We start from the raw sequence: 15,036 nt of genomic DNA on the forward strand, positions 1-15,036 counted from the left end.
GGACTCTCACTCAAGGTCTGCCCACAGGGAAATGACGTCACGGACACACGTGAAAAAACTCACGCATGCGCACGAGGGTTCAAGCATGATTGGTGGAATCGCACATCATTCAAATCCATATAGTTAAAAAATAAATAAATAAAAGGGTTGGTTTATTGTCTAATAGACCTCGTATATGAAGTCCAGGACATATTCAATGACTTGTAAGTGTTCATGCATCCATCCTGATTCGTTTAAAGAAAACTGTTGAATGTTATTGACAAAAATAGTAAGACTTATTCTGTCCAATTACGTATGAGCTTTGAAAATGGAGACTTTGTATAAAAACAGCTGCAGTCTCACAATGGTTAATGCGCTTCTTTTATTAAAGCCCTTGAATTAAAGCTAAAACTCTGCAAGCACATTTTCATTGTTTCATTTCAACTGCATTATAGTGGTGCACAGAGGCAAAAATTATAAACATCAAACTGTTCAACTACTTATGGACATGACTACAAGGTTACACATGGAGTGAAGATACCGAGTGGCAGATCAAGATGAAAGAATCCTATAACTTTAAAACAAGAAGTGCTGATTTTAAAGCAACAACAATAATTCAGGATAAAGCGCTTCTTTTCCTTTCCTGGTTAAAAAGCAGGGGGTGGGACATGTGCAGCCTTTTATTTCAGTACTTCTCTGATCTTCTGCCAAGTACAATGTTGACACACAAGCAGACGGTCATTCTAACTAATTGCAGATGACTGTACAACACATCCAGTGGAACAGTTAAAAAGGCGCTGAAATGCTCCGACAGATGCTTCCCATCTTTCCGAGCGCTGAAAGAGGTGCGTCCCCTTTTGGATGATACGGCAATAACCTCCCAATCACAAGGCACGCTCGCTGAAATCAACTTTACGAGGAGCTATTTCGCATCTGCTCTTGCTACCCATTGACCGCGCTGAGTATATGTTTGCGCTCCGAGTAAATTGACACATTAAGTTTTAATTAGCGCGCATCCATCCAGTCTCTTGGAAAACACCTGCTACAATTTAGGAGACTAGTCATCTGTGAATGTGCACTGGGCCTAATAAGTGTAAGATATTTGTTGTGAGTGTAGAATTGATTATTCTACTTTTCTATGACAGCAGCTTCAGTCAGACAATCCACAAACATATCGGAGGCGTAATAGAAGTGACCTGACGGGTATGTACCTGCAGGCTGGAAGAAGTAAAGGGCGTGAAGTCGACTTGGGTTGTCCACTGCTGCTGAGTGGTGGAGACACTGGCCTTGATCAACAACAGCGACCCCTGGAGTGCAGAGAGCTGAAGAGTCCGGGCAGCATAAACCACACCGTCTGCTTCTATCCGGAAGTCGGTTGGGTTACTGGATTCAAACTGCACCGGACCACCTTGTCCGCAGTCAACAAATGCAACTGTAAGAGACAGAGGGAGGGTTTTTTTGAAGAATCGCCCCAGTGGTGAGAGAAAGAGCTGGACAAGAAGTGGAGACAGAAACAAAGAGTTTGGAAGATAGACAGCCACACAAACACACTGGCAGACAGAAGGTCCACAAAGGTTTTCTGATTTTCCCTCTCACTCATATATTATTCACTCCGAGCTGTGGCCCAAAGGTACAGCTCGAAACAGGTGCAGTGAAGGAGAGAGTTAGAGAGCGAAAAAACTAAAGAAAAACTAAGTGTGCCCCATAAGGGCTATAAAAAACTAAAATACCAACCAAAATTACATGCACATCCTAATGTATAACTCAAGACTGTGCAAAAACATTGTCTTAATTTCCATTTGCTATAATTACAGCATGTTTATACATCCAAAAATGCATTTATTCATATTTGATTGCTGTCTAAGGCTAGTTTGGTCCCCTGTGACAAGCAGGGATTTCATCCACGGACTACAACAGATCCTCAGCTCCTCCAGAGACAGAAATATGTGCATTTAGGCACAGTAAACACTAAAAACCCCTGCAAGTACACAGATGCTACAGACAGGTGGCTTACGGGGCTGGAGCACCAATGGTTGCTTAGTAGCTGGTTTGGGTTACAACTGAGTGACAGACAGCGCAGCAGAGCCTATACGTGCACAAACATCTAAAAGCTCCTTTGTGTGGCGCTTCATTTGTGTGGTTATGTTACTCTGAAATAAAGAATATGGCAAAATTCCTCCAAGCACCACAGTTCACAATCAATGATTGTGTCGAGGCTCTGCTTGTGTAGTTATGAATTATTGAAGCAGGTGTGGAATTACTTAACAAAACTCTTGAAGGGGAGGTACCTAATCTTCCTTTTGTGTTACCTTGGAGACAAGCGATGGCTTCAGAGGTGCACTCGTCTGCACTCGGAGCACATTACACTCTTGAGGGGAGGATGCAGTAGATCATTTAATGGTGTAAACCCTTAAACCCTGGGCACAACTGAGCAGGGCAGTGACCAAAAGGTGCACGCATGCAGACACATGTGTGATAAAACATATGCAAACTATAAAGCAAATAAATCTCCAAGTGATGAGTTTTTTTATGCAAATCTACTTGGATTGGATGCACTGAAAAGCTGCACAAAATGAATTGGTAATATTCCTCATTAAAAATATATACATTAGAATGGGAACAAGGCAGAAATAGAAAATTTGAAAATATAAATACCACAATTTTGAAGGTGTTCCACAACAAGTTTAAAGAAATACAAAAATATTAAAATGTCCAAGTGTAAAAATTTGTATGCAGCATAAGCAGAATGTATTCATCCTGAATAAAAATGCAGTCTTGCTCCACTTTATCAAAAAGCCAAGACAGAGAATACATATTCTGTGAGGACCACAGGCAGGATTTTTATTATATCCTGCTAAAAGATTTAAACTCTTACAAAACCAGGTGGCAGAACTGCAAAACTGTATATGTATGTATTTTGTTTAACCTGAAGAATTCCCGGTCATCTAAATATTGGTGGACAGCGCAAAAGAATAAGTAGCAAAACTAGCTGCTCCAATAATGAAGACAGAAGATGAAAGGATCTTTTGTGTATGCTGGAATACACTTGGTATTGACCACTTCTCGCCTGGCTGAGTTTCTTCAATTGCTCTTGACCAATTAGTATGTTTTTTTTGTTTTTTTTTAGTTTGAAGCTGGCCGAGCTGACATCAGACAGATGGCCCCTCTCTGAAGCTTTTACCTTCCAGCTAGCGAGCTGCAAACTTAACGCCTTCAGGCAATCGCGAGCGAGTCCAAGTGAAGTAGAATACACAATAAAGGACTGTTAAATTAATTCACAACACTACAAGAGGCACTCTGAATGATTTGCTTCACTCACTGTTTTCTTAGTGAAGTACTTTCACAATCTTAAAAAACACACCTGGCAGTATTGTCCTGCAAATATCAAAACGGCTCACCATTTTCAGACTGTACCTAATGGACAAAGCCATGCACAAAGTGGAAAATAAACACAAAAACTGATTTTGCGCCAACAACTTTCCAACATCTTTATAACAGGATCTCCTCCTCCTGGTTTTTCTCCATTCAGCCATTCAGATTTTTTTTTATCATTCTTAGAGATGCTCATGTTGTTCCAGCAACAACAAACAGGGCCCGAACCTATCTTGACAATGTGTAGTGCACAGTCAACCGCACATAGCACAAATCAATTCGGGGCATGTCTGACTCATCTGTGTAATCTAATCACAACATTGGGCACTGGGTGCAAAGATATTGTATTTATCCTATTCTTTAATTATGGATATGTTATGGGCATAAAATATGAGAAAAATACAAAATAAAGGAGTGCCATTGGTTATCACAAATTGAACTGTGAGGTTTTCTGATGAGTTAATGGATTTGTGCCAACCTGCGGGAGCGCACCGGCAGACAGAGTTGAATGGTATGTCCCATCTATCAACACACAAATATTCTGACTATTGCACTCATAAATATTCATTATTTATAGATTATGCACATCTTCATTTGGTGTGCTACTATTTTGTGAAGTGTCACACGCAGTTACACTTAAAATATTCATACACAGACCAACAGATGGACAGATGCCTATATACCATGCAAATAATTGTTCTGTCAGCCCTACTAGGAGCCCTGTATTAGACGGCTGCATTGGGACTGGGTCATATCGGGTCCAGCGGACCTAATGCCAAATCTGGCGGAAGCGGGTGGTCAGAACTTTGCTGCAAGTGCGGGAGTGGGTGGTTAAAAAAAAAACACTGCAGGAACAGAAGCGACAGGGTGACCTCAGTCACAAAGGAGAATATGTAAAGTATGCATGTCCACACGCTATTTTCATGTCAACAGGAGCAGCGACATAACAGAAGTGAACAGAGAGACACGGGCACAGCACAGCGAGTTACTGCATGCAGTAACTGAACTGTCACCATGAAACTGGTTCTTTAACTAATGAAAACAACCAAATAGAGCGCTATTCCTGACCAGTGCATCAAAAGGCATACAGGCCAGGAAATCAAATCAAACAACCACATGAATCTCTTTATTAACAGCCTAAATGACGTGTTTTCTCCCGCGAAACGGGAAGAGACACAAAATTAATACATCTCTATTCTTGTATACGCATAAATTCTCAGCATTTTGTGGGTGCAGTCGGGACTGGACAGGCACACTGCGGGAACAGGCAGGAGTGTAACACACGCAGTGCAGGTGAGGGCAGCAACAGTCTGAAATTCAGCGGGAGCGGGATGAAGAAACTAGTCCACACAGAGCTTTACCCTGGATCATGCTTTGAACTGTATCGGGAGCCGTCTGCATGGCTACAACTGTAGAAGTTAGGTAACATCAGAATACAACATTTATTAATCTTTACCTCCAAAACTAAGTAATATTCTAATCAACTCATTACTGTAGTTGTCAGTAATTGCAATCAGGACTGGATACATTGAGGTGCCCCCTCATGTCCTGACTGTTGCTTTCTACTATATGTTGTATTGAATGTGTGTGTAGCTGTGTACTTGGCAGCAGTACTCCCCCTGTGAGTTCTGTTTAGCTTTAGGCTCTTGTTGAGTTGAGGTTTGGGTCTTTAGCAGAGTCTGAAATTTGGCCATCGGGACACTTCTGCCAGTCTCTTCAGCAGCAAGCCCGACGGCAATCACTGCACAAACTCCCGGCAGGCCCCACCACTTCCAATGATAATGAATGGGAATGTTCAGCATGTGTCTATTCATTTATCAGGCACACCCTGGTGGCTTAAAAAAAAAAAACTCTGTGTAGTGGGGCATGACTTAAAACCTGGACATGGCAACTTATCTATATCTAGATGTATTGGCTCCCCAAGGCAGACAGCTAAAAGAGATCTTGACTGCCACGCCCTATCAGACATTTTGTCGTGGGCAAAAAGATAAAGGCCTTTGGTTGAGACAGAAATGCCGATGCAGCAGAGGGGATTGGGGGCTGGGGGTAAAAAAAAAAAAAGGGGTGGGAGAAACAGGCCTGTCAGCAGAAAGGCCTGTCCAATAGAGCCCTGCATCGGGGCCCAGAATTACCTCCGACTCAATGATCCTATTCACAGCTTAGACACCCCCCTTACCGACATGCAACACAAAACCCAGGCTAACCTTTGTAAAGAGCCAGAGCGCTTCTATTGTCCGCTTCATCACGTGAGAACTCTAACTCAGCCAAACACAAAAAAGTTAGAAGGGAAAGAGAGGGAGATACATTTAATTTGAAAGAAGGAATGCAGACTCCGTGACTGCACAGGGCCAAAATAAAATGTTTCGCAAAATCAGCTTGCTTGTGTGCCAGTCTGCCAAATACGCTGCCTGCAAGTGAGCATGCTGAAAGTCTAATGTGCTGTGAATGAGATAAGACTGAAAACCCCTCATTGAGATCGTCCCAATGTACCATCATTCATTTTCGGAAAGTGAGGTCACTGACAGTCGAGAAATACTTGGCACAGGTATTTCATCCATAACAGGGGATGAATGCAAACCAGTGAAAAATCTCCAGTGGCAACCCCTCCCCTGGCAACTGCTACAACACCCCTAACAAAATGAATTATTCACAAACGAATGTGACCAGGTTCAGCAAAGTGGCCTTCACTGGCTAAGAAACAACGGAGTGTGAAGTTGAACAAACTGAGCGAGACGTCCATGTCAGCTCCAGTGTTTACAACATCCTCACAACAGTGTTCAAAATTAAGGAAACGTGCAATAATAAAGTCAGCATTCCCTAAAACACACACACACACCTCCACAGCATATTCTATAATTGCCCAATTATTCTACACACTGTTAAAAGCACAATACACTAACGCGTTTTAAAATAACTGCTTACTATGCGTAATTGTGCATGCATGTGTTATTCTTTCTCAGTTTTTTTACTCCCCCAATCTATTAAATAAATAAACACCTTTGAGCAAATTACTGAATTTTATTATTTACTATCAATTCAACACCAGAATATTTATGGGAATTTTCTGATGTATTAAAAGGCAACACAATGTAAAAACCACCTTCTTGTCAAAGTCTTGCGAGATTCATTTATCTCAGTCTGTGACATTTATGTTTCCGGGCCCTTAGCCTTTGAGATCGAGAGATGCCTCAGAAATGCTTCTAAAGTCTAGACATCATTTGATCAAGGCTTTTGGTGTTGCCATTATCTTTGCAGAAGGACTAAGGTCCAAGTCTTTTGGGTCCTTCTAGTCTTGCTGTGGTTGTGAGACCTGGATGTCTGTCACTTCGTCTTTCTGGAGGATCCATGGCTACTGCTCATCTGACTGTGTCAAACGGTTACTTATGCCTTGTTATCACTTTCACAGATATCAATCCCACAGATATGAAGTTATACTATAGGTTATCTTTGCATACATCACATGGTACAAGTCCAGTACCTTTTGCCAAGAAACTGCAAGCTAGATCACGTTCATGGGCAAACACTAGGGATGCAGCTATCAATTAATTTAGTAATCGAGTATTTTATCAATTATTCTGGTGATTAATCAAGTAATCGGATAAAAAGTACTTTTGTGTTTTTAAACAACATCAATAGTCGAGGGTTCTCCCTAAGCAATGGCACAATGTTGCTGCCCCACCACGTAGATTGTCAAATTTAGTGTATCCCTTTGTTTTCTTGGGTAATTATTTTTCTACATCTTTACAAGTTTTGGATCTTTCCCGGTGTCAGGAGCTCAGCACTTCCTTGACACTGGACCGTAAGCGCAGGCGGTTAGTGTAATCTTCAGTCAGTCAGGCTGCACCTGAACGTGAGCACAGCCTGTAAAAAACTGGGCTCTGGGAGGGGTGCAACAATTTACCCAAACTGACTCCAAATGACTAAATGAAGTACTTTTATTTATTTTCAGAAATGCATTCCGTTCTCAAAACAGTACATGAAGTGCTTCCTCTCCCTCCCTCCTCCCTCTGTCTCTTTAGAATGCTGAAACAAACAAGAGATGTTTAAATACGTTTGTGAGTACTGGCAATTTTTTTTTTTTTTGGGGGGGGGGGGGGGGGTGGCACATACAACGGACTCTGAACTTTATGATCGGATGTTACGAGCCCTAATGAGACAGCAGTGCATCCTGCTGTACATTTGCAAAGGCGAACGCCATTTGGTTTATGTACCGTTTTGAGAACGGAGTGCATTTCTGAAAATAAATAAAAGTACTTCATATAGTCATATTTAGAGTCAGTTTTGCTTTAAATGTGCAGTAAGTCTATTTCCTCTTAAAAGGCTTTATTTTACTCTTTTGTGTCGCTTTGGAAAGCGGTAGGTTTTGATGCTACAGATTAGCTCTTACACGGCTTGTGCACATGCTCTAGTCTTCTGTTTTTTTTTTTGTTTGTTTTTTTTCTGGGGATGCTACAGCGCCACATACACGCCTGGCATATCTACTTCAAGGCATCTTCAAGGCACAGAATTTGCCTGGAATATTTTTTGTAATTGAATTATTTGAGTTATTCGACTAATCGTTTCAGCCCTACTTCACACATCTGTCTCTCATGCTTACAGACTGTGACTGTCTGTAATAAATATCCAGGACAGCAGGAAAGGGGCTTCAGGGAGACTCAGTTGGGCGGCACTACTTGCATTGTGAGGGAATGTTAGCTGAGGCACTGCAGTGCATTTCAATGAGCATGATCCAGCATGGAGTTGTGGCCAGTGTTGAAGAGCCCAAGCAACTGGAAAAGGCCTAGTGGGCACTCACATATCAGCTGGTTGTGGAAGCTAGATAGATCCTTGCAAGAGGTTGGGATGGACCAGCTCTGTAATATGATGGATGCATGCTCCCAGGCCCCATCCTGAACTTACTGTCTGATGTGCAGTCATAAATGCCACTACATTTTCTCAAATTAATAAGTTATATACAAAAGTTAAAGAATAACTATTAATATTAAGTCTAGGGCTGCAGCTATGGATTACTTTACTAATCAAGTATTCTATCGATTATTCTGCGATTAATCGAGTAATAGGATAAAAGTACTTCTGCGTTTTTAAACATCAATAGTCCAGGGCTCTCCCTAAGCAATGGCACAATGTCACTGCGCTAAAGTGTTAGCATTTTGCTGAAATGGCGATGGGATGTGGCTTTCTGTTTTGTTTTCTCCAACTTGTAAAATGTAACCATTTTTAAGGTTTTTTTGTTTTTTGTTTTTTTTTATAACGGGTGATGGACTGGTCCCTGATTTTTTTTATCCCTCTTTCTCTGCAATTCAGCAGATACATTTCAGCTGGAGGTTGAACATGCAAGCCTCAGTCAGTTTTTTTTAATTATTATTTTATTTAAGTTACCATGTTTGTGAAGTGTTGTGTGTTTCCCAAAAAAGCAAAAATTAAAAAGTCAAACACTCAGTGTGAGTCTGAGGGAAACACAGAAGAAAGAGTGGACTTCTGCTGTTTGTCAATGTAGCTGGGGACAGAGCTGTGACTCGCCTGGTCTGAGAGCCCCTCACACTGGGTAGAGAGAGACAGCAGCTGGCCACCGGGTCCGTGTGTTTTTTAAAAATACACAAACACACTGCTTTCCTTTAAATGCACAATAAGTCTATTTCAGATGATCAGCGTGGACCATCTTTCTCTTAAAAGGCTTTATTTTACTATGTGTCACGTTGGAAAGCGGTAGCTATTCTTGCTATTTGATTAGCTGTTATGCTCCAGTCGTCTTCTGTTTTTTTTTCCTACGGCCGTTGCAGCGCCACACACAGGCCTGGCATATGTACTACAACGTTAAACGAAGCTTCGAGGCACAGAATTTGTCTCGAACATTTTTTGTAATCGAATTATTCGAGTTACGCGATTAATCGTTTCAGCCCTAATTAAGTCTATGTTTAAGTCACACACCCCTTTAAATAAATGTTCAAATGTGTAGGAGTGGCACTCATAGTAAAAGGAAGGCAATGCTGTACTGGACTAAATCAAGTCATTTAATGTCTTGAGTTATTCTAAAATGCTGGGGAAAATGAAGCGATTCAGCCATGAATTTATTTTCTTATTATTACTGATTTATTTTTGTTATTTTTTGAAAAGTGGGTATTCTTCAAACAAAGTAAGCTGTTTGTAGCTAAACCTTGGATTGGAGAACGATATTGCCATTTCCCAGACTAAGACCTTGAAGGCGTTTTGCTAATGCACTGCACTTCAAATGCACAGAGCATTTCATTCATTTATATGTAGCTGGTTCTGAAATATGTGAGGGATTTGCATGAAAATGCATGCAATGTTTGGACTTTATTTGGTGTCTCTGGCAATTAAGAAAACTAAAGAGGAACTGCATCAGAGCATAAAAACATTTAACAAGCAGCTGGCTCATTTTCCAAGCTTGATTGCAGTGACCAATCCCCTAGCAATTGGTTTGTGTTGTTTGCACATATTGCCAGAACTATTTTTCTTTTCTTAAAATGTTGCCTCAATTGTAGACTTAAGAGATTGTTACAGTGTATTGATGTCACCTTTTGTTATTGCAGATACACAGATTGGAATACACTGAATTATAAATGCAAGTACTATCAACATCTGAGTGAATGTACAAGTTTGAGCTTCAATAACCAAAAACAATAAAACAAGGTCATTTTGAGTTCTCTCAGTGAAGTGAAATGGATGTTAAAGAGAATAATATTTAAAAAGGTTTGGTGGTGGCCACACTGCACTTGTTTCCGGTGCAAGGCCACTCCTGCCCATTCTCCATGTAATGTAGAGTTGCATCAGGAAGGGCATCCAGCGTATTACTTGCCAGATCCAACTTGGATCTGCTGTGGCGACCCAGAGTGAAACAAGAGAGAAGCTGAAGTGACTTATTTTTACCCAGGGAGGGTTAAAGATTTCTTTCAATTAACCTTGATTCTTATCTGAACAATGTCAAAAAATGTCTTAAAATCCAAAAACTGTTTAATCTCAATCTCTGGGTTATGAAGTGCCTCATCCACCTCACAGAGGGGGGCAGCTTGATAAGCAGAGAGCGACTACTCACCCATAGGTTCAAGATTTAAAATTTTATCCATGCACAGCAGGCACATTTTAATTGGAAAAAAATGTACGCTTAGCTCAGCTTAGTACGTAAAGTGTGATGCTTGCTACCTGACCTGAGTACCATGTGAACTGCGAAAATAAGGGCTCCAGTGAGCAGGTCATGATTTAATATATAAGGCTGACTGTGTGTGAGTGTGTGTGTGTTCGTACACGTATACTTTCAACCCAACAGCCCCAGTGACCTGCCCCTTGATGCCCTCAGTCACCATAGCAAGTTTGGTGTTGATTGCTTAATTACTGTGGCTGTGCATAGCTAACACACACACACACACACACGGTCAGCCTTATATAATAGATGTAACATCTCGTCATGATCATTCAGATGCCCTGCCCACAATGACACGCAGTGTTTTTTCGAATAGGTTATTCAATGTTCACGACTAGTTTGTGAAATGAATGCGTGCCAGAAATTTGGAACATTTCAAAATTTTCTTTGCGCACTGGCACGCAGCCGTGCACAGTTTACGATGACTTTACTTGTTGGCACACAAGATGGCATGCCAGTGCAGGGATCAAATTTGTGCAAGTGTCAAAGTGCCTTTAGTTAAACCAGGACTGTCTGAAGCGATTATTAAACCAATCCAAACTCACATTGTGCGGTCAGAGGTGATACCCAGCCCTATTCAATGTACACTAGCATTTTTCACACCAACACAGTCATTATCTCTCGAAAGTGTGCAGCAGCTCTGTTTGTCAATCACTGTATTCAAAGTGCAATTACAATGTAATCAGACAGACTCCCCACCAGGCAAGGAGTCCGTTCAATTTCCTTCAGACAGCCAAAGTATTTACCACTTCCTGTTGGGTACAAAGGTTCTGTGTTCAGTCTGAGCCATCGTTAACAGCAAGGTAATGACCATTAGCTCTCTACCAACTGAGGACATACCGTAACGGTAAACTGTGACACAAAAAAATGTTAAAGGTGTGGGAACGAGAAAGGTGATGGCAATATGAAGTTATAGGTATTCTGACTTACTGAAAACCTTTAAAAATAACTGATGACTACTAATAACTAAACCAAAATTATAATCACTGGTGATACAGTTTAACTGTTGGTAGAAAGGACTAATTTTTGCTTGGAACAAGCATACAGTTTCAATTACTCACCAAAGTATTGCTTAAGTGCTGTAACTGACCTTTACGAAATGGGATTTTAGAACAGCAAATTAAACACACACATATCTAAATGACAGCACTGGCTCCATAAGAGAACATTTTTCATAAACTTCTAGCAAATCTGTCAAACCTTTTTTAGTGTGATGCCACATCAGACTCATTAAATGCTGGTAAATCCCGATAACTGTGCAAATTACAAACCCAATTCCAATGAAGTTGGGACGTTGTGTGAAATGTAAATAAAAACAGAATACAATGATTTGCAAATCCTCTTCGACCTATATTCAATTTAATATACCACAAAGAAAAGATATTTAATGTCAAATTGTTTTTGGAAATCATGGACGTTGTGGCCTCCAGACAAAAGAGGAAAAAGATCATCCAGATTGCTACCAGCGCAAAGTTCAAAAGCCAGCATCTGTGATTATATGGGGTGTGTTAGTGTCCATGGCATGGGCAACTTACACTGCGATGGCACCATCAATACTGAAAGGTACATCCAGGTTTTGGAGCAACACATGCTGCCATCCAAGTAACAACTTTTCAGGGACGTCCTGCTTATTTCAGCAAGACAATGTCAAGCCACATTCTACACGTTACAACAGCGTGGCTTCGTAGTAAAAGAGTGCGGGTACTAGACTGGCCTGCCTGCAGTCCAAACCTGTCGCCCACTGAAACTGTGTGGTGCATTATGAAGTGCAAAATACGACAACAGAGACCACAGACTGTTGAACAACTGAAGTCGTACATCAAGCAAGAATGGGAAAGAATTCCATCTACAAAGCTTCAACAATTAGTGTCCTCAGTTCCCAAACGCTTATTGAGTGTTGTTAGAAGGAAAGGTGATGTAACACAGTGGTTGATTTTGGTTGGTTTTTGAAACGTGTTGCAGGCATCCATTTCAAAATGAACAAATATTTGCACAAAAAAATTTTCAAGGTCATAGGTCAAAGTCAGGAAAAATCTTGGAAGACTGTTAAAATCCCTATCCTTTAACACTGAATACATTTTTAAAAATTCATGTCTGTACAAAAAAAAAAGATAAAATTTCTTTCATATCTGAAAGGTTTATGTAGGATGGTATCCTTTATCGACTGACAAAGTTTGATCTGGTGTAACAGTATATCTTACCCCCCTGGATATATTCCCCACAAGGAAAGATATACTACGATATCTTCCCCCGGGGGAAGATATACTGTTACACCAGATCTGATCTGGATTACAGATTTTCTGGCCAGTTAGTATAATACTGAAAACCCCATTTAATGTCTATTTTACATTCTATCTTAATCAAACATGCCCCAATCACTCTCATATTTGAATGTGAGGTGTGGGTTGGCACTCACGATCGCCTGACCAAGTTTGATCCAGATCTGATCCGGATTGTGGATTTTGCAGACATTTGAATTTAATATTGACAAGCCTATTTGGTATACATTTTGCATTCTATCCAAATCAAAAGTGCCTCAGTCACTCTCATTTGTGACAATGATGTGCAAACTGGCACTCTCAATGAATAGACGTATTGCGGATTTAGTGGATAATGATGTTAACATGCTCTGCAGTAAGTCGGACTTGTTTTCGGTTGGGGTTGGCCTCTGCCAGGACTGTGCCTCGTCACCAAACCTGTTTGATATTCATGGAGAGGATATCGAGGCGTAGTTGAGGTGAGAAGAGTTTCCAGTTTAGTGGGCTCAGGATGAGGATCAGCACCTCTAAATCTGAGGCCATGGTTCTCAGCAGGAAACCGATGGATTGACTACTCTGGGAATGCAGCCTTCCTCCAAGTGAAGGAGTGCAGGTATCTCAAGGTCTTGTTCACCAGTGAGGGGACAATGGAGTGCGAGATTGGCCAGAGAATTGGGCAGCAGGGGCGGTATTGCATTCGCTCTCCTTTACAGTTGTAACAAAACGGGAGCTGAGTCAAAGGTGAAGCTCTCGATCTACTGGTCAAACTTTCTTCCTACTCTCACCTCTGGTCATGAGAGTTGGGTCATGACCGAAAGAACTAGACTGCAGGTACAAGCGACTGATATGGGCTTCCTTAGGAGGGTGGCTGGTGTCTCCCTTAGAGATAAGTTGAGAAGCTCTGTCATCTGTGAGGCACTTGGAGTAGAGCTGTTGCTCCTTCGCGTTGAAAGGAGCCAGCTGAGTTGGTTCAGGCATCTGGTAAAGATGCCCCCTGGGAGCCTCCCTTGGGAGGTGTTCTAGGCACGTCCATTTAGGAGGAGACCCTGGGGAAGACCCAGGACTAGGGAGAGATTATATCTCCACACCGGGCTGGGAACGCCTTGGGATACCCCAGTCAGAGGTGGTCAATGTGGCATGGGAAAGGGAAATCTGGGGTCCCCTGCTAGAGCTACTGCCCCCGCGACCCGATCCCAGATAAGTAGTTGAAGATGAGATGAGATGACAGATGATTTTAACACTGAAAACCCTCAGTGGAGATATTCAATCAGTTAGGTTTAAATGACAGCAGACTAACCGCATATAAGTCGTATTGCAGGTCGAGAACACTCGCTTATTTTATATGTACCTAAAAGACAACTCAAAAGATGTGAAAATTGGCAAAAAGTGGGAATTTCTCTTAAATCACTCCTGTTAGAAATTGTTAGTGGGAGTGGTTCTTGCTAAATGCTTACAACGTGTCCAACAAAGGTGTTTGTGGTATAGAAAAAAGGTATTCTGAATCTCAGTACACTTATTTTCTACAATAAAGGTTCCATCTTGGCTTTTTCCACTGACATCAACTGAACAAGGAAACAAAAAGAAACAAGGTTTGGACTTGACTGTTTGGGGGATTTTTTTTTCGGGGGGGGGGGGGGGGGATAGGAGGGCAAAACATTGTTTCGAGCATGCAAAATGCTAACTGAATGCTATTTGTCTCAGTGCCATTTTTTGCAGACACTCAGGAGCATCCTACTGCAGAGGGAAAAGAGATTTTTCAGCAAAGAATGTATGTATGTATAACAGTTTGGCTATTTTTAATATGCAATGTTTGGCCTTTAAAAATGAGCAGCTTCAACTGGTTAATGCTGAGGGGGGAGGAGGGGGGGAGGCCATCACAATTATTGCAGGGCTTTAGTTTGTGTAAAAGAAATGATTGTGTTTTCCAGTGCAATGACAGCCTTGCATTGTGTGGATTACTGTGTTACTGGAGCCAAGAGCTGATAAGACTAAGCTACATCCTTCTGCACTTATCAGCGAATAGCTACTAGGATTTTGTTCTGTGAGTTATTGAAACGAACGGCTCGATACGGAGGCTTTAGTGGTGGCATTAAACTGACCACATTACTGGGATGTCAAACACGCTTTATTCTTTATGATGTCTTTCAGCACTGCTCAGTAGAAATCTCCAAACTCTGCAGGTGAAACTCATCAGAATAAGGAAATCGTGTTCATCAAAAAGGGTAACCGTGATGATCATGATGGGGTTTAGTACTGGCCAAAAGCTAC

At 41.4% G+C, this 15,036-nt stretch overlaps 1 protein-coding gene across 1 annotated transcript in view; it reads right to left on the reverse strand.

Annotated features, from left to right (window-relative positions):
* Positions 1 to 15,036, reverse strand: part of cdh2 (cadherin 2, type 1, N-cadherin (neuronal)) — a 154,703-nt gene that overhangs the window by 54,934 nt on the left and 84,733 nt on the right. Inside the window, exon 3 of the mRNA XM_034182823.1 lies at positions 1,191 to 1,411. Coding sequence (XP_034038714.1) covers positions 1,191 to 1,411 — 221 coding nt within the window. The remainder of the gene's footprint in view (positions 1 to 1,190; positions 1,412 to 15,036) is intronic.

Source organism: Thalassophryne amazonica, chromosome 12 (genome assembly GCF_902500255.1).
Source record: "Thalassophryne amazonica chromosome 12, fThaAma1.1, whole genome shotgun sequence".
Taxonomy (NCBI): domain Eukaryota; kingdom Metazoa; phylum Chordata; class Actinopteri; order Batrachoidiformes; family Batrachoididae; genus Thalassophryne; species Thalassophryne amazonica.